This window comes from Meriones unguiculatus, chromosome 14, assembly GCF_030254825.1.
Source record: "Meriones unguiculatus strain TT.TT164.6M chromosome 14, Bangor_MerUng_6.1, whole genome shotgun sequence".
In the NCBI taxonomy this organism is placed as follows: Eukaryota; Metazoa; Chordata; class Mammalia; order Rodentia; family Muridae; genus Meriones; species Meriones unguiculatus.
Window position 1 is genome coordinate 14,144,994 of NC_083361.1, and position 27,878 is coordinate 14,172,871.

The 27,878-nt window shown below is 46.6% G+C and overlaps 1 protein-coding gene across 2 annotated transcripts; it reads right to left on the bottom strand.

Annotated features, from left to right (window-relative positions):
- Positions 1-23: 23 nt before the first annotated feature.
- Positions 24-27,211, bottom strand: Sgf29 (SAGA complex associated factor 29). 2 transcript variants are annotated; one of them, XM_060366843.1, is made up of 10 exons: positions 27,014-27,211; positions 9,188-9,284; positions 7,592-7,667; positions 6,534-6,606; positions 2,084-2,148; positions 1,109-1,238; positions 896-1,042; positions 688-723; positions 446-608; positions 24-329 (listed from the first exon to the last, which is right to left on the bottom strand). In XM_060366843.1, exons 2-10 carry the CDS (start codon positions 9,260-9,262, stop codon positions 318-320), a joined length of 777 nt encoding a protein of 258 aa, XP_060222826.1. In that variant the 5' UTR covers positions 9,263-9,284; positions 27,014-27,211; the 3' UTR covers positions 24-317. The 2 variants fall into 2 exon arrangements, with proteins under 2 accessions (XP_060222826.1, XP_021491592.1); XM_021635917.2 differs by having other exon boundaries at positions 24-212; positions 27,014-27,208.
- Between the last annotated feature and the right edge of the window lie 667 nt (positions 27,212-27,878).

Here is a 27,878-nt window from a genome sequence, read left to right on the forward strand (position 1 = left end):
GCAGTGAGGCCCAGGAGACATGGTGAGGGGAAAGAGTGTTTATTTGATTATAGGAACTTCTTTGTTGTCTTCTCCCATGAGGCTGCCAGCTCGCTTCACTTTTTCTTGGGTTCCTTACAAGCCACCACGTACCTCTGGGCCACATTGAGGGGAGGGGAGTAGCCGTCTGCATAGGAGGTGTCTTCAAACAGGACTGAGTAGTCATCCTGAGGCTGAGGGACGCACACAGGAAGGCCTGGTCAAGATGCTTCTGTGCCAGGGCAGCCTCTCCTTGCCCTGAGCCCTAGATGCACCTGCCTACCTCTTGAGCTTTGGAGTCAAGAGGAAGCCTATGTTTAGGAGACGAAGGACAGTAAGAAAGCACCAGGCAGGTATCCGGAAGAGTGATGGGGACCAACCCTTAAGGGTCTGGTGTCATTAAAGACCTTCCACGGTGGCTCCTTACCCGCTGTGGGGGGGTGTGGATCAGGGCACGGTAGAAGCAGGTGGTCTGGGGATAGAGGGCCAGCACCAGCTGCTCCTTCTGGAACAAGGCCTCAGGGTCTGTCTCAGGGTTAGCCTTCCACTGGGGCAGTGGGATGATTCGCCGACGGCTCAGCGTGTGTCTCCTGGGGGAAACAATATAGGAATGACCAGCAAGGCTTCTCCGGAAGCTTGGTGAAGCTTGCGCCCCACCTGGATACTCACTCTTTGCCTTCTTCATCAATGTCATCTACCTCATACCTGTGGGCAAACAAAAAAGAAATGGTGCTGGGGCAAAGGGTACAGTTTGCATTTGGGACTGAGGATGACTGGCTGAAGAAGCTGGAGGGAGCCCACCCATCACCCTCTGGGGGAAGTTTCCCTCCCATGCTGTGGAAGCTGCTGTGGTGAGAATGCAGTCAGGCACACTCACTTGTTGGTAGCGTGGCTGTAACTGACTACTTCAGCTAGGATCCACTGCTCGTCCCCTTCCACAGCCTTCACTCTGGCAGCCACCTTGTCTCCAGGTTTGGCCACATAGTCCCCTGAGGCTGGAATGGCTCCACAGAGGGGTGGGGGCCTGTGGAGAAAGCCTGTTAGTCTGGACCCCCGACACCAGCCCTCCCTGGCTAGTTCCTGCCCTCACTTGTCACCAGGCTTCCCAATCCAGAGGGGCAGGGTCATGGCCGACTGCTGCAGCAGCGTCATCAGCACCCCTCTGCGCATGGTCTTCCTTGGCGGCTCTGAGTCATTGTAGAGACCCGCGATCTTGGCCGCTGTGGGAAGCAAGTGAACCTCTGAGGCCCTGTGGGTGGTGCCTGACCCCGTCACAGCCCGACAGCTGCTCTGAGGCGGAACACATTACGCTGGGATCCCCAAACCTCATCCATATCCATTCTAACAGATACCCGAGGCTGATGTCTAAGGAACTGACAGGTCTAACTCACAAATGGGTGAGATGTCAGGAGGGTGGCCCCTTCATAAAGAAGAACTAAAAATGTGCATGGGGGGAGGGCTTCCTGGATGCAGGTTTCAGTCTGGTTCCTGATGGGTGCTAGATATGTAACTTTGCTGGGTCAGTGAAAACTCCTGCAATGATACACCTATGTGGGTCTCCTTTCTATTAGTGTATGGACCTTCTGCAAAAGTTGCATAGGTTATCTAGTGTAGACCCTTGGCCTCGTCAGCCATGGCTCATCACACTCTTCAACTGAAAACAAAAACAAAACAAAACAAAACAAAAACCCAAAAAAACCCAAAAATGGTACCGTCATCGCACTAAGAGGCAAAGAGTTGCCCCCGGGGCCAAGACAGAGGTCAGGAAGCCACGGAAATGGTACCTGAGGAGACCTGGAAGGGGCCTGAGCCGGCTTCAAATGTGTGGCTGGCGTGGGGATACAAAGAGTGACAGATTGTAGAAAGGAGAGAGATGACCAGCCCTGGCAAGGATGAGCAAGGGCAGTGTGAGGGGTGAGACAGAGACCTAGGCAAACTCTGCTTCAGACAGCCCTGTGGGGTGACTCCACTGTGTCCCATGCTCCCCTGCCAGGGACCATGACTGCTATCCCCCAAGTCCCAACTTTGCCTGGTCAAGAAAAGGCCTGCATTTTCTCCCACTCACCAATCCGCCTCTCTTCCAACAGAGACTTGATCTCCGCTATCTTATCCAGTGCTTTGCGGAGGATGCTGGGCAGGAAAGGGAGAAAAGCATGCTGGGTGAGCATTTAGCATAGGCTTCATGGGGTTTGGGTTCCCCAAACCACGTCCAGGCCGAGAACAACAGACCTTGCCGGGGTGATGGCTGACACCTGCAATCCCACCACTTAGGAGGCTGCTGCAACCCTGTTCTGAGTTTGATGTCATTTTAGCTACACAATGAGCTCCAGCTCTGCCTGGGCTAGAGTGAGGCCTTGCTTCCAACACAAAAGGAGACTGCAGAGATGCCCCAAGGAGTTAGGGACCTGCTGTGCCAGCCTGACAGTCGTGTGAAAGCCAGACATCACGGTGTGCGCCTACAACCCCAGCACGGGTTACCACAGAGGCAGCTGGATCCCTTGAGCTCACGAGCCAAACAGCCTGGCCAAATCAGTGAGTTCCAGGCTCAGTGAGAGACCTAAGGAGGACAATAACCAAGGAAGACATCTAATGTCGACCTCTGACCTCCACATGCACACTCAGCCACGTGCCCGCGGACCTGTACATACCGCATAAACACATAAACCACATGCATACACAACATCATATAAATAACAAATAAAGAAGAGTGGAAGGAAACGACAATATTATCCCAAATAGCTCAGTCAACTGGTCTGTATATGTCATAATCCTGTGGCAGTGGCCCCATGGGATAATAAAGACGAGCAAATTGTACAGCTTAACGTCGCAGTGTAACATGTTACATGCTCTGTACTGACAGTCACATACAAGCAGGACACACCCAGTCATGTACACTCGGTCACCCTTGATTACAATAATGACTATGCCACTGGTTTAGACATTTACTAACTTGCACTCTTGAAAAAAACACACGAGACACTGGCAGCTGCCTTACACGTCTCTTTATCGTGTAAGAGGACACAGTGGGTGTCAGCGCCTCTAAGTGTGTGTCAGGGCTCTGTGATACTCATCAAAGGACGAGTCTCAGAACATTAACCAAACAATGACTGCGATTTCTTTCTCAGTGCTAGAGAAGGAACCAACGGCCACTTGCAAGCTAGGCAACCCTGTTTTTCAACTGTGAAAGCATAGACAGCAGCCAGGCACGGTGGCGCGCCTTTAGTCCCAGCGCTGGGGAGGCAGAAGCAGAGGCACCTCTGGGAATTCCAGGACGGCCTGGTTTACAAAGCATGCCCAGGACGGCCAGAGCTACAGAGAGAAGCCCTGCGTCAAAAACAAATGAACAGGGGCTGGAGAGATGGCGCAGAGGTTAAGAGCACTGGCTGTTCTTCCAAAGGCCCTGAGTTCAATTCCCAGCAAGCACATGGTGGCTCCCAACCATCTCTAGTGAGATCTGGTGCATAGGCACACACGCAGATAGAATGCTGCATAAAAAAATAAATAATAAAACAAATGAACAAAGAAACAAACAACAACAAAAGCACAAAGGGCCACGCAGTAGAAAGTGGAAGACACAACTCAGAAGCAGGTGCACTGCGAGTCACTGACACTGCTTTCGCCAGTTCTGCAGAAATCCTGCCAAAGCTCTGACACTGTAACACTCTGCACTGTAACACTCCTCAATGGTAAGAAGGAAGTTCTGGTTTGAGAATGCCACGTCCTAATGGGCTTGTGTGTTTGAACAGGAGGTCCTTGGCTAGAGCTTTCTGCGGAGGCTGTGGATCCTTAACAAGGTGGGGCCTTGGTAAAGGAAGTGGCCTGGTGGACTGCTGACCTTATGGGTTCTGGCCCGAGCTTCCTAAGTACAACGTCATGTAGCCCCTGCTGCCACAGCTTCCCTACCATGACAAACATGCTTCGGCCTCAAAACATGAAGCCAAAATAAACCCTCCCTCCGTTAAGTGGTTTCTTTTGCAATTTTCAATACAGTGAGGTTTAAGTAAGATAGTGAAACTCTAGGGGCTGTTCCAGGGGGAGAAACAGAACACCCCAGGGGCCTAGAAAGACCAGTGCAGCTCAGAGCAGCCCCAGCTTACAGGGACTCATCCCTGTGAGACTGAAGCCATTCCTACTCCTGTGCAGCCTTGTAGCCTGGACCTCCAGAAGTCAATTGACTAGGGTTCCAGGCTGGCAGGCGAGCTGGCAGGAGTGAAATCTCCCAGAGGAGGCTTCAACCTTAATCAGCAGGAACAACTCCACTGTGGGTCATTTCATTCTGGTTCCACAAACCCTTAGTAAATCTTTAGCATGAGAGTGTTAAGACTCAGACAATGAGGTACCCCCATAAAGCAATAAATGGTCAGGAGGCCAAAGGTACTGTGAAAGGCTGATGTTGCTGGGGCCTCTTTGCAAAATATAGTTTCACGTTGTAAGTCCAAAGTTGCAGTCTATATGAGATCAAAGGAAACAACAAAACCTGCCCAGAACCCAGCCCAATGCTCCAGGAAAAACAAACAAACAAACAAACGGAAGGGACATTCAAACTGACAGGTAATGTGAAATGGTGTATTCAAAATAGTCACAAAGCATTTCCCAACAATACATTTGCTGATTATACAATGGAAAGCAAAAACCTGGGAGATCCCACATCAAGCAATGAGATAAATAGTACCTCGGGCCTTGTAATAGAAAGCTACTGTTGTGGTGCTAATGCCTGAAGCACTAAACACACCCACTGGAGGCCCTACTGCAGAATAACTAATGCATAACCTCCAGCAGGTCAATCACAAAGGGCTAAGAGAACCTGAAAGCTGGTCCAGATCAAGCAAGACTGGAGACAAGACACTGAGCAACTGAGGTCTGCACTATGACAGAGCCTGTCTCAGGAGGAAACATGAATACGTTCTCTGGGTCACGGTTTTAGATATGAACTGATGTTCTAATTTTGAGACTATTTCACTTTTATAATCACGTCTCAATTTATAAGATAGGTAATAAATTTAAAAATGTACATGATATATAGGAAACGGCACGGTGTTGATTACATATCACCCGGATGAATTCAGTGTCACCCAGTGGCACGGGTTTGTCTGACCTAGATGGAGAGTACCCTGAGTGGTGGGACCAAGCAGCTTCATCTCTCTTGCTTGCTTTCTTTCTCCCAGCTGCTGGGTTGGGAAGGTCTCTGGGTGTTTACAGGTTGACTATATTGTTTAAGAGCCTGAAAATTTAAATTAGCAAAAGGATTTCAACGTAGGCCCATGTTTTCCAAACAGCTTTCTAAAGTGCTGATCGCTGGGTAAGTCTTGCCAGAGTCATTTCACAACAAATTCATTTCTGAGGCTCCACTCCGCCAGCAGGAGGACAGGAAGGGGCAGTTTGCTTTTCACTCTATGAAGAGTTGGGGGTGTAACTTGGCACAGAGCATGCTTAGTGTGCTTAAAGGGCTGGGTCCCATCCCCAGCACTACAAAAGGAAAATACACAAAATCTGGAAAAACACATGCAGCACTCTGACTTATGTAAGCTACTCTGGCCCGGGTGAAGGCGAAAGGCATTCACAAGAATCCATTTTGTTAGCTAGGTGCTGTGGCGCACGCCTCTGATCCCTGATCCCAGCACTCAGGGAGGCGGAGGCAGGCAGATCTCTGTGAGTTCAAGGCCAGTCTGGTCTAAAAAGCAAGTCCAGGACAGCCAAGGCTACGCAGAGAAACCCTGTTCAGCACCTAGCAAGTTGTGTGGATTTCTGCCTTAGGAGCCAAGCTTCTCATTTGCTAGTTGTACAGGTTTTATAATCCTTCTATGATTTCGTTTCCTTGACAGCAAATTGGGACACTATAAACTACAACAAAGGAGTGCTTTGAGGATCAAGTGAAATAAACAAATATACAAAGTATTTGGGCCAGCTGTGGGGGTGCATGCCTTTAATCCTAGTACTAGGGAGGCAAAGGGAGGCCAATCTCTAACAGTTGGAGGCCAGCCTGGTCTACATGGTGAGCCAATCAGGGCTATGTAGTATGGCTCTGTATCAGAAAAAAAAAAAAAAAAAGAAAGAAAAAGAAGGTACTTGGAATGGTACCAAGAGCAGAGTGGTGCCACACGGTGGTCCCTGTTGTCATTACAGGCTGCAATAGTCAGTGTATTTCCATGGCGGGGGAGGGTCAGAGCAGTTGGTGAAATCTGGCATTCTCTTTACATAATCCCACTGTAGTTCACAATCTAGTAGACTGGTATTATCCTGATTTCAACGACAGGGCAACAGGGTTTCAAGTGACTTGACTGGCAGGTCATATGACCAGAAGACTACAGACAGGGACATGACGCTGCTTTACTGCCCTCTATAAACCACTAAGCTAAAGGGGAAGAATGGGTAAGGAAGGAAGAGCCTGGGAAGGTTCAAGAGTGGGAGAGGCTAAGCAGGGGCCTCTTCACGGGTGGAAGGCAAACTGTGGTCTTCTGTGTGGCCCAGCCCCAGAGGCCGGGAGCAGAGCAGCAGCACCCGAGGGTGGTACTCACTTGCATTCGGCCTCAGCATCAGCCTTGGCAGTTGTATAGAGGCCACGCAGCTTTGTCCGGTAATACGGAGAAACTGTAAACACAAGGGTGAGGAGGTATGAGCAAAAGGAGATTGCAGTATGTGGCCCGGGTTCCAGACCACCAGAATTGGCTTGAGGAAGCTCAGAGGCCAGGGCCTGAATTCTAGGTTGTAGGAGTTCAAACATGCTCCCAGGAGGTTAGTATGGCTTAGCATGGAAAGCACTTGCTTTGCAAGTACCAGGAACCAAACTCTATTACCCAAGAAAAAAAAAAAGGCCAGGCATGCCAGATGTAGCGTTCGCTTTAATCTCAGCACTTGCAGAGCCAGGTGGATATCTGCAAATTCAAGGCCAGCTTAGCCTTATACAGTGAGTTCTAGGACAGGTAGAGCTCCATAGGGACATAGTTTGCCTCAAAACAAGTAAGCAAACAAACCAAAAAGGGATTGGTGCCTGAAGAATTAAACATGAGGTTGGCCTCTACACACATATACAAGTACCTATATGTGCACTCCTCCCCCCCGCAACATAAATTTAAAAAGTGCTCCCTGCTCAACATGGTCACATTTCCATATGGTAAAGACATGTTCTTGAAAAGCATGTTCTAACCTGTTACCTGTCTATACCATGACAAGTGCAGAGAACCAAGAAGTATGCACTGCCCAAAGCTATTCTGAGTTAGAAAGCCTCAGGCCGAGGGGTGTGGCCTGCCTTGGGGCCTATTCGGAGGCCACAGCTAGCTGTACTCCAGAAAAGCCCTGTGCCCATGAGCTCTAAGATAAGGGAGAGTTTTCATGTATACAAGAAATGTACGTTCAAGTTTCCAGTCCTGAGCTGAGGATCTCTGAGGTCCTTTGATGCAAGGCAGTCTGTCGTCATCCCCTGTCACTTTAGGTCATTCAGCCAAAGGAAACAATGGCCCTAAAGAGCAACTTTGGAATAGGCAGATGAAGTGAAAATCGCTCTGAAGGCACTCTAAACCCGTGCTCTGGTCTCGGCTCCGTCCACCCCCCTCCTCTCCTGCCCTCGGTCGCTCACTCTTGTTCTCCGTCTGCATTCGCTCGTGGGTCTTCTGGATGTTCACCAAGTTGTGCTCACTCCTCGAACGCTCTTCCTGTAAGGATCAGGTCGAGAGGCCGTGAGGCAGACCTTTTACACTAACAGCAGCCCGCTGTCTACATTAAGGCTCCCTCTGCGTCACACCGTCCTGTGGCTTTTGAGAGACGCTCAGCTGTATAGCTATCATTACGGTATCATACAGAAGTCCCACTGCTCTGAACAGCCTCCAGGTGAGTCTGAACTTCTCATCCCATTTCAGTTCTCCCAGGGCTCTGGCAATAACTTATCCTTTTACTTTCTCCAGTTTTGTCTTTTTTGGAACTGTCACACAGCTGGAATGAAGTATATGCAAGCCACTGCGACCTTTTCACTTAGCAAGAATGCACCGGTATTTTATGACTTATTTTTCAGGGTACACCTACTACAAAGGGTAGTATCTAGAGGGGAATTTCTGGGAATTGCTTCCTACTGGCTCACTGGACCAGTGGTTCAGCAGAACAACCAGTGTGTGACTACAAACGCCAATAAGCCAGGCATGGTGGCACACGCCCTTGGTCCCAGCACTTGGGAGGAAGAGGCAGATAGGTCTCCGAGTTCTAGGCCTGCCTGGTCTACATAGAGAGACCATGCCCACCATGTCACAGTATGCTACAGGCACAAACACATGCCACATATTTTTAAAAAGCTATTTTAAAATATAGGAGGAAATGAGATTTAGAGCACTAAGGGCGAAGAGATGGCTCAGCAGTTAGGTTAACTGGCTATTATCCCAGAGGACAAAGGTTCTGAATCTGATGAATGACCTCATGCATGTAGCCAACAAAACACACATGTAGGCTCTCACCCATAATCAAAAATCAAAGTCCGAAAAAAGATTAGAGCACTAGCCATCACCGGGCAGACCCAACTCCCTGGTACCCACGGGGACAAATTGCAGACACATGTGAATGTCGCCTTTGAGTCCTGAAATACGGCACTACGCACTTTGTGGTATGAAACGTGTGCCCTTGTGCTGTACCCAGGCCATCGGTACACATATGAACACGACTGGCAGAGGAAACACTGGCCCACAGACAGAAAGGAGCCTTGGGAAGAGGCAGAAGGTGGCCTGTGCATCGTGAGACCAGACAAATTCATGATCAATGAGGGGCTGCATGCTGGGGGAAAGATCATTTATTAGATAAGATGATCAAAGCTGAGCTCTCTTACAGGAAAAAGGCAAAGGATGGAAGTCAACCTAGAGACAGTGAGGGCCTCTAGAGTCAGGCAGGCCTCAGCAAAAAATGCTAAGCAACTCTAAAACCATCCATTGTGGGGGGAGAAAAAAAGAGCTTAACCCCTGACCTAACAGGGCAGTTAGGTCTCTTAAACAGGTGTGGACTTCTACCCCTGCGTGCAGCACACTGTGAGCCTCGCGGACCTGAAATCCTGTACTTGACAGAAAACCCAACAGAAACGGCAGTGGAGACAAGAGTCCCGCCTCCCACTTTATGCGCTCTTCACTCGTGCACTGAGGTCTCCCGGAACAGCCAAGCTCTGCACAGCTTAGGGCCACAGCCCAAGCTTTGCTCTCACCTGGGTTTGCTTGATCAGCTGGTGGAGCTCTGTGAGAAGCTCTGCAATTCGGGAATCAGCAGACACGAGGGCCATGAGATGGGCCTGCGAAGGGCATCTGGTCAGAGAGGAGAGAAAGGAGGGAAAGCTGTCATTGCCTGCTGTGGGTTGGACGGTATTTCTGATATGTGAAGTCCTAGTGCTTGGTTGCATGTAAACGACCTATTTGCAAACAGGGTCTTTGCAGATGTAAGTCAAGAGTAGGACAAGACCTTTACCTGGAGTGACTGTGTCCTTACAACAAGAGGAAAAAACAAACAAACAAACAAACAAACAAACAAACAAAAAACCTCACAGAGGGAAGACAGCCACATAACAACAGAGGCAGAGACTGGAGTGAGGTGGCAAGCAAGGGATTGTTGGCTTTGAACTTGAGTTTTTGCCTTAGCTTCCAGAGTAGCCAGGATGATAACCAAGCACCACCACACCCCACTTCAAATAAGAGGTTATATGAAGATGTTTTCCAAGCCAAAGGGGCATTATTTTCTTACTAGAGAGAAAAAAGAAATTAGAAAAAAAAAGGGGGGGGGCTTTGTTTAACAAAAAGTAATTGGAAAAATACTGGGGCTGGGGAGGTGGCTCAGTGTGTAAAAGTGCTTGCTGCACAAGCATACCGACCTGAGTCTATATCCCTAGAACCCATGTAAAGTTGGAGGCAGTAATAAAGTGCCTGTAATCCCAGCACACCTACAGGAAAGGAGAGACTGAACAGGAAACCTCAAGAGGTCTGCACAGCACATAACAGGCCAGCACAACCTGGTTTATATCATCACAGAGACCTTGCCTTAAGAGGGGAAGGTAAACACCAAAGATTGTCCTCTGTCCTCTCTATGCAGACCAAGGTAGGCATTCACCACTCACATATAAGTTACATAAACATATAGATAAATGGAAGAAGGGGCCCCACTGGATCTCTTTTCATGGATGAGACGACAGAATATTGTTCAGACAGCAGCACTTCCCTGCTGGTCTACGGGATTCAATGCAATCCCAATCAAAATCCAGCTGGCTTCTCAGCAGTTGACAAACACCAAAATTCACACAAAAAGTCAAAGGACCTAAAATCATCTTGAGAATGTAATGCAAGTTTGAAGTACTAATATTTAACAATTAAAAAAAAAAACAATTATCAGATGATATGGAACTATCTTAGTAAGGGTTTCTATCACTGATAAAGTGCCATCGTCAAAAACAGGGGTTCAGGCTTTGTTTTGGCATACAGTCTGTGACAAAGAGAAGTCAGGATAGGAACTCAAAGCAGGAAACTGGAGGCAGGAACAGAAACAGGGGCCATGGAGGAATGATGCTTGCTAGCTTGCTCCCTGTAGCTTGCTCAGCCTGCTTCCTTACACTTTCCAGGACCATCTGCAGGCCACCCCACATCCATCACTAGTTAAGAAGATGCCCCACAGGCTTGCCTAAAGGTCAGTCTTAAGGAAGCATTTTCTCAATTGTATTTTCCTCTTCTCAGATGACTCTAGCTTGCTTCAAGTTGATAAACAGAAAAACAAAACAAAAAACAAACCAAGACTCCTTGCCAATCTGACACACAAATCACATGACTATTCAACTCTAACCTTTCTTTTCTTGTTCATGCACAAAGATCTCATATTAGTATCAGTATCTCAATATAAAACACACTGCAAACTAAAACTAAAAGTCTCAGTCTTTTGTTTTGCTTTGTTTTTCTGAGACAGGGTTTCTCTGTGTAGCCCTGGCTGTCCTGGAACTCACTCTATAGACCGGGATATCTTTGAACACAGAGATCCACCTGCCTCCGCCTCCTGAGTGCTGGGATTAAAGGCGTACCCCACCACTATTAGTGTACATGTAATTCCACTGGCCCGCTCTCAGGACACTGCAACTGCTTACATCATCACCAGGTGCGCCAGGTGTGCGCTGTGGATAAAAGGACCAGTAGCCAACCCAGCTCTCTTTCTTTCTACATTCAGTCTCCCCCTCTGTCTGCGGCCCCTTTCTCAGTCCTCCCGGCTTTCTGTCTGCTCCCTGTCTGTCTACCTACATGTCCACCTGTCTGTCTCCATCCCTTCTCCAGGTCCTCACTCCTCTCCCCTCCTCCAATAAACCTCCTTTGCACCAGATGTGTTGCATGGTGTAATTTCTCAGGGGCACACCCTGCACGGGCCCACCAAAGATAACCCCTCACCACATTATATTTCATAACAACTACCACCCAGCTCCCACACTCTTTTTTTTTTTAAGTTAATTTAATTTTTCGAGACAGGGTCATATGTCTCCAAACCCCGATTTATCCCAGTCTTTAAAAATTCAAACACTTTAAAAGTTCAGTCTTTTAAAAAGTCTAAAAACCTCTCTAAAATTTCCAATGTCTAATACTCCAAGGTCTCTTCACTGTGCTTCTCTCTTCCCCCCTTTTTTAAAAAATATTTTCTTACTTTAAGAAGGGGCACAATTATCTGGGACTCAATCTTCTGGACTTCCATTGACCGAGGCACCTTGTCACATCCCAGAAAAACAGGACAAATGGCCAACCCTGGTGCCCATGACCATACTAAAGTGTACGCTTGGCCTTTAAGCTCACTCAGCACTTGTGACTCCTCTCAGCACTTCTCGCCTTGCCCTCTACATTAAACCTCTCCCAGCCCAGGACCTTGCCTTGCCTTCCTTTCCCCCTTCCTTCCTCCCTTTACCTTCCCTTCCCTCCCCTTCCCCAAGCTTCTCTTTTCCTATACAACCCTGCCATTTGGTCACATTCTCTCTTCGTCCTCTTGGTCCCCTTTCCTTTCTCCTCTCTCCCTCTCTTGCTTGCTCTACCCTCCTTCTCCTCTCATGACCCAGTTCAGTCTGAACCCTTCCAGATGTCTCTGGCTGTTCTCTCCCTCATACCTACAAAAAAATCCTTCTCCCCAACCATACCCTGGAATGGTGGTTGTGTCCTTGTTTTCATTTACAGCTCTATTTCTCCAGTCCTGCTATCCACAGAACACATAGTTTGTCTCATAGGCTCAGACCAGCTCCATCCATTGCTTCTTGGGCACTCATCCCATGATCCTGGAACCTCTCCAAATATGCTGGTGTCTCCATGGCAACTGGGCCACATCTTCACCAATAGCCTCTGATGAGCTCTCTTCATGGCTTCGGCCTCTGCCACATGGCGCCAAGCCTCAGTCACTCTCTATGACCCCTCTGATCCTGGAGCTTCCACTGCAACTGAGGCTGCCCTAACCAATGACTTCTCACAACACCAGGCCTCAGGGGCTCTCCACGACCCCTTCAAATCCTACAGCGCTCATGCCACCAAAACCAGTAACATGAGGGAGACTCTTACACAGGATCAAGTTTGGCTGCCAGCTTGATGCAGCTGTGGCTCTCTCTGGATCAGTTTCTAACGCTGGCCTCTTACTAATCACTATGTATTTCTCAACTCTAGCTAACAAGCACCGATTGTCCCAGTAAAGCAGAAGTTTCACTGTAGTGGTTCTGGTCTCTTATTAATCACAGCCGATTCTTCAGCCGCAACTGACCAGATACCATAGATTCTTAATTCAAACATATTACACAAACTGTCCTGAAAGTCTTTGAGTGGCTCTCAGATGTTACGAGCCAGGCCTCCATCATCTACATTTCTCCAGAACTCTTATCTTCCAAGCTCCACAGAACAGCCCATTAAGCTCTAAGTACCCATGGCTTCTCCAGCCCGAAGTTCCAAAGTCCTTCCACAATCCTCCTGAAGACAATATGGTTAGATCTGACACAGCAATACTCCACTTCCAGCACCAATTTATCTTAGCTAAGAGTTTCTATTGCTGTGATAAAATACCCTCATCAAAAGCAACTTAGGGAAGACAGGTTTATTTCAGCTTAAAGTCCATGATGAAGGGAAGTCAGACTAGGACTTGACTTCTAGACAGGAATCTAGAGTCAGGAAGTGAAGCAGAGGTCATGGAGGAATGAAGCTTATTGGCTTGGTTCCTATGGTCTGCTCGGCCTGCTTCCTTACACATTCCAGGGCGATCTGCCCAAGCTTAGCATTCCCACAGGGGCTGGGCCCGCCCACAGCAGTCACTAAGAAAATGCCCCACAGGTTTAACCACAGGCCATTATTACGGAGGTGTTTTCGCAACTGAGTTTCCTTCTCAAATGACTCTAGCTTGTATCAAGTTGACAAAAAAATAAAACAAATCCAAAAACCCAACAACAACAAAAAAAACCACAAAAGCCAACCAGGACAGGTACTCAAATGGCACCACCGCCACCTCACTGGGCCCAGTTCTCCGGCTCTCTCTCTGGCACCCCTGCCTCAAGGACCATCAAGATGGCATGGTAGCACTAGGGAAAAACATCTACTAATGAAACAGAACACAGAGATCAAAAATCAGTGTTGGAGCTGGAGATACGGCTCAGCAGTTAAGAGCACTGGCTGTTCTTACAGGGGACCCTAATTCTATCCTTAGCACCACATGGAAGCTTAAGGTGTCTGTAACTCCAATCTCAGGGGATCCCATGACCTCCATGACCTCCTTGAGCGCTAGGCACATACATGATGCAGATATACCTGCAGACAAGATAGCCATGCACATAAAATAAATAAAAGTAAAATAAAATCAATGTTCACATCCATGGCTAACTAATTTTCAACAAAGAATGCAATGATAACTCGGTGAGGAAAAAAAATAAGTGATGCTAGGGACAACTAAAAATTTGAATACAGAAGAATGGATTTAGATTGCTCTCTGAATAAAACTAACAGAATATGATAGGGAAATAAAATTTCTGAAAGCTACTGTGACAAAATACCAATATAATGAACTTATAAGGAGGAGGAAAAGCTTATTTTGATTCAACTTCAGAATTTCAGTCCATGGTCACTTGGCTGTATTGCTCTGGACTTGTGCCAGCACAACATACCAGGGCGGGAGACCCATGACACTGGAGACCTGCTTGCCTCATGACAGCAAGGAAACAAACGGCAGAGGAGCTGAGGTCCAGTCCCTTCAACTGTGCCCTGCTTCTTCCTTCCCGAATGACCTAACTTACTGCCCAGCCCTGTCCTGTACAGTCTGGAGATAATCTTTGTTAACCACACTTTTGAGTGTGAATGAGTGAGTTTATTATGACTCATATAGCAAGCAAAAGAAAAGAATAAACAGCAAGTAGCAGGTAAAAGCAGCAGGCAGCAAAACATGACCAATTAAATGTATTCATCCCCCAAATACCCAGGAGAGACAACTGGAGGTGTCTAACTGAGAGAGGAAACAAAAGGCAATATCAAACTGTGTGCTCAGAAACATCGAGCAGAACTGAGTGGGGAAGCTGAGGCAGTCGGCTGGAGCTTCCAAACGAGTGGTTCTCTCATGGATGAGCGTCCCATGGCTGCTCAGTCCCCACTGTGGCACACAGGATGCCATACACAAAGGTACCCTGTGTAGAAAACTGTTCACTTTCTAGCTGGTCTCTTCTCCTGTCACAGGGTTAGGGAGTCCATCCCATCCCCAGATGAGGGACTTTAGAGGACACTGAGACAAACATGCTTGGGTCTCAAATGGTGGGGCCAACCCCCATTCCGGAGCCAGCCTCTCAGTGTGCTCAAACAGCACATGACAACTGGCCAGTATCTGTACACTCTAGGTCCTATGTCCTGACGTCTCCACCACCTCCCTGAACACTGACAACCAAGCCTTTAACATGCGGGCCTGTATGGGGACACTCAGGAGCCAAACCAACTATGGAACACACACTTGAAACCTCAGTATTTAGCAGGATCAAGCAGGAGGACGGCATGTTCAGGGCTCTCGCAAGACCTTGTTTTAAACAAACAAACAAACAAACAAACAAACAAATCCAGGAGTAGTGGTGTACATCCCACTTAAATAAGTAAATGAATAAACAAATCTACTCAGGAGTAGTGGTGTACACCTTTGATCTCAGCACTAGGGAGGTGGAAGCTGGTGGATCTGAGTTCCAGGACAGCCAAGGCTACACAGCGAGACCCTGCTCAAAAAACAAAGCAGACAAAATCTCACCTATATAGTTATATAAATGGCCAACAAACAATAACATTATCTCTCTTTAAAAGCAAATTATCCAAGAAAAAGCAAATAAAAAAAAATTCACAAGGAGCACAGTACATGTCAGTCTATAACCCCCACCTCTCAGGAGGCCTGAGGCAAGACCTTGGATGTGAGGATAGCTCGGGCACAGAGAGAACCTGTCTCAATATCAAAAGTAAAAAAAAAAAAGGCTGCAGAGGTAGCTCAGGTCAAGGGTGCTTGCCTAAAGAGAACCCCAGGGCTCAATCTCTAGTACTGCAGAAAGAAAAAGAAACCACAACAAACCACAACACCCCACATCACATGCACAGGAACATATGGTATGATCTAAAGGAAACATACGAACAGTGCTAGCTGGCATGCAGACACACTGAATGCAGCACTGTACTATTCAAACGATACAAAATGGACAAACAGAATAGAAAAGTTTTGTGGGGGCGCTGGAGAGATGGCTCAGAGGTTAAGAGCGCTGGCTGCTCTTCCAAAAGTTCCGGGTTCAGTTCCCAGCAACCATATGGTGACTTAACACCATCTTTAATGAGATCTGGGCCCCTCTTCTCGCCTGCAGGCACAAACGCAGACAGAATACTGTATAATTAATAAATAAATCTTTAAAAATAAAAGTATTGTGGGGTCTTGTGGTAAATACCTGTAATTCCAGCACGTGGGAGGCAGAGGCAGAAGAATTGAGTTCTAGAGGAATGTGGGCTACACAGGTCCTGTTGCCGCTATCTTTTTTTTTTTTTTTTTAAGGGGGAAGAGTTAGAGAGTATGCTTAAGGAGAAGGTTTTTATTGTAGATAAAAGAGACTATGGGCTGGAAAGATGGCTCAGTGGTTAAGAGCACTGACTGCTCTTCCAGAGGTCCTAAGTTCAATTCCCAGCAACCACATGGTGGTTCACAATCTGATGCTCTCTTCTGGTATGTGTAAAGATGACAGAGCACTCATATATAAAATGAATAAATATTTAAGAATCTAGAGGCAGATATACTTTTAAAAAAGAGAGAAAGTGCCAGGAGCCAAAGCTATTTACTGACGCCAAAGCCAAATAGTGAGCCAAAGCTATTTAGTGGAGACAAAGCTATTTACTGAAGCCAAAGCCAAATAGTGAGCAAAGGTCATTTAGTGGAGACCTAAAGCCAATTAGTGGAAGAGTTATCTAGGACCCCAGGTCATGGGTGATAGATTTGTGAGGACATCCGTTTGTTTGTCTTAGAGCATCCTTGAGATAGCTTAAGAAAACATCCTTATGGTATCTTGTAGGTGCAATATTCAAGCCATGAAAGCACTCTTGCTATCTCCTGCAGCAGTAAATTAGCCTCCCCCCTTTCCTGCCTTCTCCCTACATAAGTGGGGTAAAAATTTCAAATAAATGAGGCTTTGATCGGACAAACTGACTTGGCCTCCTTCTTCGCATCTCTGTCCACCATTCTTTTCAACCCTCCTTAGGAACCCACTGTACTCCCACTGGATGGGACAAGAAAGTGAGAAAGAATAGCCAAAGTAGCAGGGCTATTAAGAAGAACGAGTGGCTGGGGGAGGAAGGGGTGGAGGTGAGGAGAGCTAGGATGGAAGCATGGACTCTGAAATGTGTAACAGGTACATGTGACACCGAGGGAGCCTGGAGGCTGACATGAGCTTTGGTATACTAACAGGCAGATGGCTATTGTTGTCCCTTTCGCCTTTTGGAGTTTGGGAAAATGGAATTTCCATTGAATCTGACAACAACCGTTAACTCCAGGACTGGGGTATCCAGTATCCTTTTCTGTCCTCTACAGGCACCACATGGACATATCTCCCCCTCCCACACACACACATATAAATTTTTTTTTAATTTTTTTTTTTTTCCAGACAGGGTTTTTCTGTGTAGCACTGGCTGTCCTGGAATTCTCTCTGTAGACCAGCTGGCCTCAAACTCACAAAGATTTGATTGCCTCTGCCTCCCAAATGCTGGGATTAAAGGCGTGCACGACCATACACATGCACATACCTCCACACAGATTCACACACAAACATAAAATAAAACATATCTTGAAATAAATACACAAACCGGGTTATGGTTGCTCATGCCTGTAACTCTAACCTGGTAACTTTTAGGAACTCGGGGACAGCTCCAGCTACATAGTGAGCTGCAGGCCAGCCTGTCCTAAAAAGAAAAGTACTAAAATAGGTTTTGACAAGATAAATTTGAAAAAAATTACCGTAAGAATCAGTCATGAGAGATGGATGGTGGTGGCTCATGCCTTTAATCCCAGCACTCAGGAGCAGAGGCAGGCAGATCTTACTGAGTTCAAGGCCATCCTGATCTAAAATAAACTAAATTCCAGGCCAGCCAGGGCTATTCAGTTAAAATCTTGGCTATAAATAAATAAATAAGATAAAACAAAACCATTTTGAGCAGTGGCTATTCTTTCAGAGGACCAGGGTTCAATTCCCAGCACCCACATGGCGCTCAAAACTGCCTGTAACTCTAATTCCAGAGTATCTGGCACCCTTAGACAGAAATACATGGAAACAAAAACACCAATGAACATAAAAATAAATCTTAAAAAAAATTAGTCAGTCATACTACCTGGGTGTGGTGGCACACAACTTTTAACCCCAGCACTTGGGAGGCAAAGGGAAGTAGGTGGATCTCTGTGAGTTCCAGGCCAGCTAGAGCTACATAGTGAGACCCTGTGTCAAAACACAAAACAACAAAAAAAACAAGTCATACGCAAATCTTGGTGTCACACACTTTTAATTGCAGCATGTACTTAGGAGGCAACGACAGGTGAATGATCTCTGTTTGAGGCCAACCTGGTCTGCATAGTGAATCTCAGGCCAACCAGGGCTACATCATGGGATCTGTCTCCAAAGAAGAAAGGGGGTGGGGGAGGCAATCACAGCACATTCATTTCACTTTGTATTATTTTTTGAGACACAGTCTTACCAGGTAGCCCAGACTAGCTTCAAACACACACTCTTCCTGTCTCAACCTCCAGGGTGCTAAGACTACAGGCTTAGGGTTAGGGTTAGGGTTAGGGTACACCATGCCTGGACTGTGTTTCCATTTGTAAGAAATATTCAGAATATAGAAACCTGAGCAGGAAAGGAATAACGAGAACAGAAAGGGAATATTATAGGGCACGTGGCTTTTTCTGTCAGGTGATGAAACTGTGCTAAGAGGTCGCACAGCTTGAATATCCAGACAATGCCCTGGCATACCTATACCTTGGCTGTGGGCAAACACCAATCTACTGTGGTTTCTCTGTTTTTGTTTTTTGGATTTGCCTATATTATACTTAAATTTCCTTGTACTGAATAGTATTCCTTTGTTTTGATATGCAACACTCTCAGTGTTTCAACTGACAGACATCTGATTTGTACTCACTTTTTGACTACTGTAAATAATACACTTAGGGAAATTCATGTAGGAAAATAATTAAAGACAATTTTGCAATTGGGCCTGGATACTCTAATATATAAAACTTCTTAAAAATCTCCAGCCCAAACCCTTTGGCCTGCTCCCTGTCTGCGCACCCAGTTCAAACTCTCTTTGAAATGTTTAGTTTACTAAGTTCTGCTCTGCTAAATAGACTTCATCTTTTGATTGACTATTCCAAGCCCCACTCAAAGCTAGCGGCTTCCCGTGTCACTTGGTACATGGGATGGAGTAGCACATTCAAGCAAGGAATGTGCTCCGGAATCCAAATAGACCCACTACCTGTTGCGATGCTTTCCTGGTTGCAGTAACATTTTTAAGAATTCTGGAATTTTGGTTTCTTTGAAAAAAAAAAACACACAGACATATTAGGAGCGTGTTTCCTTTTTAATCCCAGCTGCAGGGGTTTGAGGCTGCCTTGACTATCCGCAGCATCTGACTATGGTTTGCCTCATGCTCTAGCAGAGGCGTGGTTTTGCCAGATGAAGATATTCTGTGAGTGTGTGACATTTGGAATTCTGGGAACTTTTCAGAGGGCACATAAATGCTAGAGCCCCCAAAGGTGGGGTTGGTGGCTGTTTGTAGCTGTGGTCAAAGAAGCAGATCTCAAAATGCCCAGTGAGCTAACAGTACTTTGTGCCGGAAAAGTGAATGAGCCATTTCAAGGGGCAAAGGTTTTCCTAATCTCAAACAGAAAGAACACCCAGTCTTCCTCGGTGTAGATTTGATTCGGCAAAGGCCACCATTAGGTTCAGGAACGCAGATTCAAAAGAGATATTCAAGGTAATTTCTTGCCATTTGGAAACAGTCTTGGGGGCCTGGCTTGGGCCCCGAAGCAAACGTTATGAGTCATTTCAGCTGAGGAGAAACATGTTGCAGCATTGTCTGCAGCTGCTGTGTTAACAGCCTGTTCCCCCACCGTTGTTACTGCTCTACAAGCAAACGCTCACGCACAGCAAGCGATGCTGTGCAACCTTGCCTCTGAATTATCCCTGATTTGGCCAATAAAAAATGCCTACACTAGACACAGCGGGGGGAGGGGGCGAAGCTCAGGTTTGCTGGTCTGGAGGAGAGAAGGGTCATGGAGAGGAGAAGGAAAGAGGGGTACAGGAGAAGAGGAGGAAGAAAGCAGAGTCACCATGGATTAAGCATGAACTAGAAATAAGTGGCCAGGAGGAACTTGCTCTGAGGACTGGTGAATGGAGAGAAGCAACCCAGATGAAAACATGTGCAAGTATTTATGGCATGTTGGACGGGAAGTGGCCCAGACAGAAATGGGTAGAGCAAACGGCATGGGAGGTGGGGCTGGGCGATATCAAGATAGCCAGGGGGTTACTTTCTACCCAGTTCCAATGTATAGGCATATTATAAATCTAACAGGTGTTTGTGTATACTTATTTATATAATAGTGGGTTAAAGAATAGCCGCTGTAATAATTATATATATATATATTAATAGTAAATATTAATAGCTTTTCTACAACAGTAACATGCAGACCGAAAACCCTTCACTTGGCACTGCAGGCAGCATGGCTGCCGACTTGGCCCCGGATGGATGTGTTAACATCAGAAGGGAAGCCAGTGAGGGACACATAGTCGCCTACATAGCCACAGGAGATGAAAAACTGCGGATACCATCAAAACTGACAAAGATCAGAAATGAACAGTAAAAGTCTCCTGATAACCTTGGCCACTGATCTGAAAAATATTTATTTCATTGAAAAATGTCTCTGTTTATAATTACCCTCCATACACAGCACAATTAATAGCGTAAAACAGAAGGGGAGAATGTAGTGAAAAAAAAATTTTTTTTAAAAACAGAACTAGTATAAGAAAGTGTTCTTGTTTTTATTTCAGGCGTGAGGATATGGGCTGCTTTGAACTGAGCACAGCATCTGACTATAATTCGCCTTGTGCTATAGCAAAGGCATGGTTTTGCCAGCTGTAGATAGTTTCTGTAACTATGTGACATTTGGAATTCTGGGAACTTTTCAGGGGGTACATGAATTTGAGGGCCTCGAGAGGCGGGGTCAGGTGGTTGTTGGTCATTGAGTGAGGTTGTTTGAAGTTTGTTAGTAGCCATGGTTAAAGAAGAAACAAAAGAAATTTGATTCAGAGATTTTCCTAATTCCTCTGTCCCCTCTATCCTTGTTTCTCTTCTATCTAGTTAGTGTTAGGGGGTGACACGGGGGTGGGGGTGGGGAAAAAAGAACCCCACAAGGTAGCAAGGACCCAGCTACACCTAGTGGTGGGAGGGGCCAGGTGCAACAGCTTATCCTTCCCCTTAGAAGGAGTATCTCTGCATCCTACACCACGGCACTGAGGTAGAGACCCTTGGATTCTGGTTGGACTTATTTCCCATCCTCTCATGCACAATATGGATTGCCAACAAGTTCTGAGTTGTTTCTACCTCCGGCTCACTTGGTCCAATCAGTATAATGTCATCAATACTGTGAACCAATGTAATATTTTATGGAAGACACAGACAATCAGGATCTCAGAATTCTAAGTTATGACACTGTTAAGGGACAGCTGACTCCATTTTTCTTTTTAGTTAAATAATGTTACTTTGACCATGTCCTTATTAGAGGTCAACTTTTTTATTTACTTGTTCTTCCTCAATAATCTTATAAATTACACATTGCAAATTGCTTCCATTGTTCCAAGAACTGACTGACCAAAGTATGTTAACTGTCTGACCATAAATCCATAACATGTACCTTTCTCATGATCATAAAAATAACTGCAAAATTCCAATTTTTAAGCTCTTGCTTGTTTGTATAAAAAGGCCTTTCTATTTCTGGTCTGGGCCACTTCATTCTCTTACCAAGAGAAACTGGCCCATTAGCAAAAATAAAATTTTTACCTTGTAACATCTTGCTATTAGCTCCTGGTTTTCAACACCATAACAATACAGGGCTGAAGAGTTAATACATCCTTAAGGTAAAACTGTAAGGCACACTGCTGGCCTTGTCGACTGAAAGCAAATTGCTTCTGGTGGTCATTAAGAACAGGTGCCAAGAAAAAGGCATTTGCTAGATCAATAGCTGCATAACATGTGCCAGAAGATGTGTTAATTTGCTCCAGTAAGGACATCACATTGAGTTCCTTCCTTCAAGGAGACAAGACCTGGGGGGAAAGCAAGCAGCCACACTCTGAAGCCAGAATGGACCTAAACTCACAGTTCTGCCTCAGCCTCTCGGGTGCGGGGATTAGAAATATGCGATGCCACACCCAGTCTGTTTCCCGAGACAAGACCTTCACTAGGTTCGTGGGCCCCTAAGACCACTGGGCTGCAGTAACCCACCTACATCTGCACAGAGAAGCCTCTGTTATGGCGCGAACCGCGTGACATGGTTTACACAAGCCTTTGTATTGACATGTTTTCATGCTCCTGTCTGTTCACAGGAGGGGAATGAATCACTTGGGTTGAGCCTTCAGAAGAACAGCCAGACGACGCTCACGGTTGGATGTGCTGCTTTACTGCCAGCAGTGAGACTCTAGAACGCCTGCATCTGTGCAGACACACACTACCGTCCTTGTTTGCTTTTGGAGACAGGGTTTCCCTGTGTAGCCCTGGCTGTCCTGGAACTCACTATGTAGACCAGGCTGGCCTTGAACTCACAGAGATCCTCCAGCCTCTGCCTCCCAAGTGCTGGGATTAAAGGTGTGCACCACAATGCTCAGCACAACACTATTTTTTCATATTTCTTTAATTTTATGTGTGCCTGAGTATATGTATGTGCATACACATGCATGAAGGAGCCTGCTAACGTCAGAACAGGGGTCAGATTCCCTAAAATTGGAATTAAGGACAATTGTTAGTTGCCATGTGAATGCTGGAATAGAACCCCAGTCCTCCGCAAGAACAGGTGTTCTTAACTGCTGTGGTGCCACCTCTCCAGCCCCTACAAAATTATCCTTAGCACCACAGAATTATTCATCTTCACACAAAGAATATGTTCCAGAAAAAAAAGAGCTGAGTGCAGTGGTGAACACCTTTAATCCCAGCACTCCAAGCAGACCTCTGTGAGTTCAAGGTCAGCCTAGTCTACATAGTAAGTTACAATACAGCCAGAGCTACAGAGTGGGACCATGACCCCCACAGACACACACCAAAAAGGAGAGAGAAGTATAAACAGCCATGATGGCATGCCTATAATCCCAGCACACAGGAGGCAGGGCAGGAGTAACTTGACTTTAGGGCTAACTGGGGCTATTAAATAGCAAGACCCAGTCCAAATCTGTGCGTCTCACTGAGCATGGCCTGGGCATATCTGACCTCAAAGCCCACCTCCACGATGACACGGTTCCTCCAACAAGGCCACACATACTAATAGGGCTACTCCCTATGGCCAGGCATTCAAACACACCTATTCAAAACACCAAAGCTGCTTTTCAGGGGACCTGGGTTCAGTTCCGGATGACGGCTCAAAACTATGACTCGATTCCAAGAGATCAGATATCCTCTTCTGGCCTCTGAGGTCACAAAACATGAACATGATGCACTTAACGTACATAAAGTAAAACACATACACATAAGTAAGTCTTGGGAGAGAAAAAAGTCAGGTTGTGGCTGGTAGCATGTGTCTTTAATTCTGGCACTCTGGAGAAAGAGGCAAGCAGGTTTCTGTGTATCTGAGACCAGCCTGGTTTACAAAGCAAGTTCCAGGTCAGACGGGAGAACATGTTAAATGTTTGACAAGATAGACTCTGGTTTAAAAAAAAAAAAAAGAGTCTTGATTCATAGGATATAATGAATCAGGAGCTTAGATTAGAGATGTAAGAACTATCAATTTATGAATGTAAGAACAATCAACCTACAGGCTGTTGCTAAAGCCTTAGAACTAGTAGGGAAAAAAAGGCTATCTGCTGAATGAGAAAAAAGGAAAAGAGGAAAAGGCCCCACTGAGCTACCAGAAAGAAGGTTCAGAGTGGTCAGATGAGCTAAGAGTCCGAAGATGGGAAAGCACTGTCCTCTGCTGCTGAAAGGCCAGTACCTCAGGAATACCACTAAAATTGAGATTTGGGTACAAGGCAGAAAATGCCAGCCTATGCTCTTCCTTTGAATTCAAGTTTTCTTGCAATTCTGCATTTTCATAGGAAAGGAAATCATGGAAGAAACATTTTGTCTCCTGCAAAGTGCTACAGGGTCCTCAGATCCTGTCACTATGATTAAACAGAAGAAAGACATTGGCAGCAGGTGGTGTCAATGTAGCAACTGTAAAGAGCACAGGGGCCCTGTTGGACAGTGAATACAGCTTAGCTTCCTCAAGGCCTGGGGTCTGAGTCCCAGGACAAAAAAAAAAAAGGTTAGGAAAACATAATGGTTCATTTTATGTGTTAATCTGACTATACTACAATTAATAAGACATTATTTCTAAGGTGCTTGTGAGGATGTTTCCTGCTCATAAAGGATAATTTGGTCAACATTCAAACTGCAATTGTCAGGCTTTTGGGTTTACGCTGGACCTACTTTGGCCTTCCTGGGACTCCAGCTTGTAGATGGCAGACAATGGGACTTCTCAGCTCCATAACCCATGCTAACCCACTCTTTCGTGTACATCCATGCTGCATCCTAATGGTTCTGTTTCTCTAGAAAACCTAGCAGGGAAATAACAGCCATTCCTCACTAAGCACTATCATGTGCCAACTGCTTTTATGAAGGTCATTTTCCTAACAGCCCTGAAAAGGACTGCTCGTTTGGTACTTGCGGGAAACTGAGTCTGGAGAAATAAATTACCAAGGTCCACACATAGTAAGTGGTAAAGATGGGGTTCAAACTCAGTTCTGTGTGACCTAAGCCTGAATGCTCAAGCTTCCCTTAGCCAACTCACAATGGTCAATGTTCACCGAACTACCTTCTACTTCAGTGATACCAACTTGGCATTTTTTTTTTTTCAACAGAGACGATCCACTTTAAAAACCTTTGCAAGAATCTTTATACACATTCATTTAGACATTGGGGTGGGGGTAGAGGTATCTTTGTCCCCACTTTTAGCATCAGAAAGTTAGTACGAAAACTATGGAGTCATCTGTTCTCTCTGACTGACCACACGTGAACCCTGGCCCACTCTTTACCAGACAAGAACACACTTCCCCCTGTTAGTGCTGTCTCCCTTCTAGGTCGCTCTAATTTATTCAACTTTAAAGTTTTAAATCACAGTTGTCAAAATGACCTTCTAGCTGGGGGGTAGTAGTGCCTGCCTTTGATTCCAGTACTCAGGAAGCAGAAGCAGGTGCATCTCTGAGTTTGAGGCCGGCCTGGTCTACTGAGCGAGTTCCAGGATAGCCAAGTCTACACAGAGAAACCCTGTCTCTAAAAATAAACAAAACAGAACTTCTAAAAGTAGAGTTTATCAACTGTTTTCACCTCGTGGCACTCCAAGAACACACTACTGATACAAGCAACTGGGGGAAGGACAATATTGCTCACAAACAGCCATAGGCTCCCCATGTAACCCAAGGCAATGGCCAATCAAAACTTCTGGAGAGTCCTTCAGCCTTGCATATATACTCTATTCTTGTTTCGTTAAGTTTTTATTGTTGCTTGGAGACAGGGTCTTAGCATGTAACTCGGACTGTCCTGGATTTTGATATGTAGACCTGGAACCCAGAGAGGGTGGCCTGGAACTCACAGAGACTCATCTGCCTCTGCCTCCCCAGTGCTGGGATTAAAGGTGTGTGCCACCATGCCCAACTTATTTTATTGCTTTTGAGACAGGGTCTCGCTGTATAGTCGAGGCCAGCACAGAACTCACATTTCTCCAGTCTCGGCCTTCAGAGCAAACTTGTGTTCCTGCACTTGTCACTCAGGGATCCGGTGAACTGTTCCACCGACAGCTCTCCTACCAGATGCCACACCTGGAGAATGCAGGGGTGCTACTGTAGCCATCTTTCTGTTCTTTACAGGCCTTGGCACATAATGCCTTCAAATCAGATTCCTGGATGGAGCTGAGGCCTGAACTCCCCTTAGGGCAGGCTTTCAGCTTAGAACACTGCAAGTTTGGAGGCTGAGCTACTCAAGGTCTCCTCTGTCTCCAGAAAAAAACTGCTCATTACCAGCATCTTCCAAGAGACTATCTACCTCCCACCTATGCAGAAGTGGTGTTACCTTCATGATTCCTTCCAGTAGTATTTACTAATTATCTAAGACATGAGCTAAAGATATAACTTTGAGTGGCACGGGCCTTTAACCTAGCACCTGGGAAGGCAGAGGCAGGTGGACCTCTGTGAGTTCAAGGCCGGACTGCTGTACAAAGTGAGTCCAGGATAGCTAGGGCTCTGTTACACTTACACACACACACACACATATGCACACACACAATCTTGCCTCTAAATAAATAAATAAATAAAAATTCAGGGTTAAATGCGATTGCCCAGTAAATACAAGTGCTTTCAACAAGCCTGATGACCTGACTTCCGTCCCAGAAACCGACATAGTGCAAGGAAAGAAACATCTCCTGGAAGCTGTCCTTTGACCTACACACAAGTGCCATGGCATGAACATGCCTGCCCTCACGCACACACTAGGTACTTTTAAAAGATAGAAAATTGAGAGTTGGCACCAAAATAAATTTTATTTAAAGCGTGAAATAGGTGGCGCTCGGGAAGTGAGCAAATGGGCGGGCTGAAGGGTTTACGCATTTTGATGGTGTAACTATTAAAGATAAAGAAATGGAGCCACGAGTTGGGAAACTGGGGCAATGAAAAGAGGATGTCACCAAGTCTTTATCATTGAACTTGGCAACCCAGAAGTCACTTGGTAGGGCCGTTTCCGCGGAACAGCGGGAGACCAGGCCCCCCTGGAGGGCTGACCAGAGACAGGCAGGAGAAGCGCTAAAGAGTCGAGGCAGACGTCCTTGGATGCACGGATGCACGTGTGCACCGACAGATGGGTGAGCTGGAGGGTGAAGTTACTGTCGGGGAAGACGGGGCACGTGTGGCTCACGCCTGTAACCTCAGCACTGGGCGTTGAGGCAGGAGGATTACGATCTCGAGGCCAGGCTGGACTACGGAGCTAGACCACCTCGAAAATGAACGGGCTTTTGAGCGGGCCGTGAAAGGAGCTGGTGTCTGGCGCCCGCCCTCGGGTCGACGACCTCATCGGGGCGGCCGCCCCTAGACAAGCCATGGCTTCCCACCTCGAGCACGCAGGGCGCACGCGCAGGCCCCAGGGCGAAGGCTCCCACAGCCCCGCCCCCTTCCCCGTCCAGGGCGCGTGCGCGTCTCCTCAGAAGCCGCCTCGGCGAGCCGGGAGCCGGGCAGGAACGCTGGCCTTTCGTCCCCGCGCTGCTTGGAGGTGCCTTGCCACGGCCCCATCCCACCTACCGAGCCTGGGGCGAAACAGCAGGTCGCGGTGGTGACTGCGACGGCGGGGAGAGGCGAGTCGCTGGAACGCTTCCTCGCAGGGTAGTATCACACTTGTGTTCGAAGGTTCGCGGCGCGTCAAGAACCACACACGCTATTTTCTCTTATGAGCGCGGTCGAGCGCGGAGGACTCCTTTGCGCATGCCCGGTACTTCTCTGTGACGTACTGCATTGCACCCTGGGAAACGTAGTTTTTACTTCGACACCTGTGCCCTGATCTGCTTAACGATGGTTTAATAGATCAGAATGCTCGTTTTCCGTGCCTTTGCATATTCTCCCGAAAGCTTTCATAGAAACCAAGCGAACCCGAAAGACCGCACGTATGGAGCCTCGGCCTACGATGTGGGAGGTGATGGGATCGGATCCTCAGCACCAGAAGGAAAAGAAAAACAGAGGAACAAAAACAAAAACAGAAAAATCATCGGATTGATGGGGATAACGAAGGAAGGCCATCCAGGAGGCATATGAGAACTCTGCCCTTCAAGCTAAATTTTGCTGTGAACCTAAAATATATCTGAAAACATTCTTAAATTATAAATAAGCAGTTTTAGGTTTAGAAGTCACGTTTTTTTTTACAGAATCCTCTCAGCAAATGAATGTAGACACGCAGACACTTACCTACCAAGGTATTTCTTGGGAGGCCTACCTCGTGGGCTGAGTTAGCGCAGGGGTAGGACCCTTGCTCTCAATCCCTAGGGACTGCTCCTACCCCAAGTATCTATCCTTGTAATTCGGACATAACCCTTAAAAGGTCTAGGTGGTTTGATGGTCAAGAGCACCTGCTCCTCAGTCGTGACTAGAATTAGAATGTCCACACCCACATCAT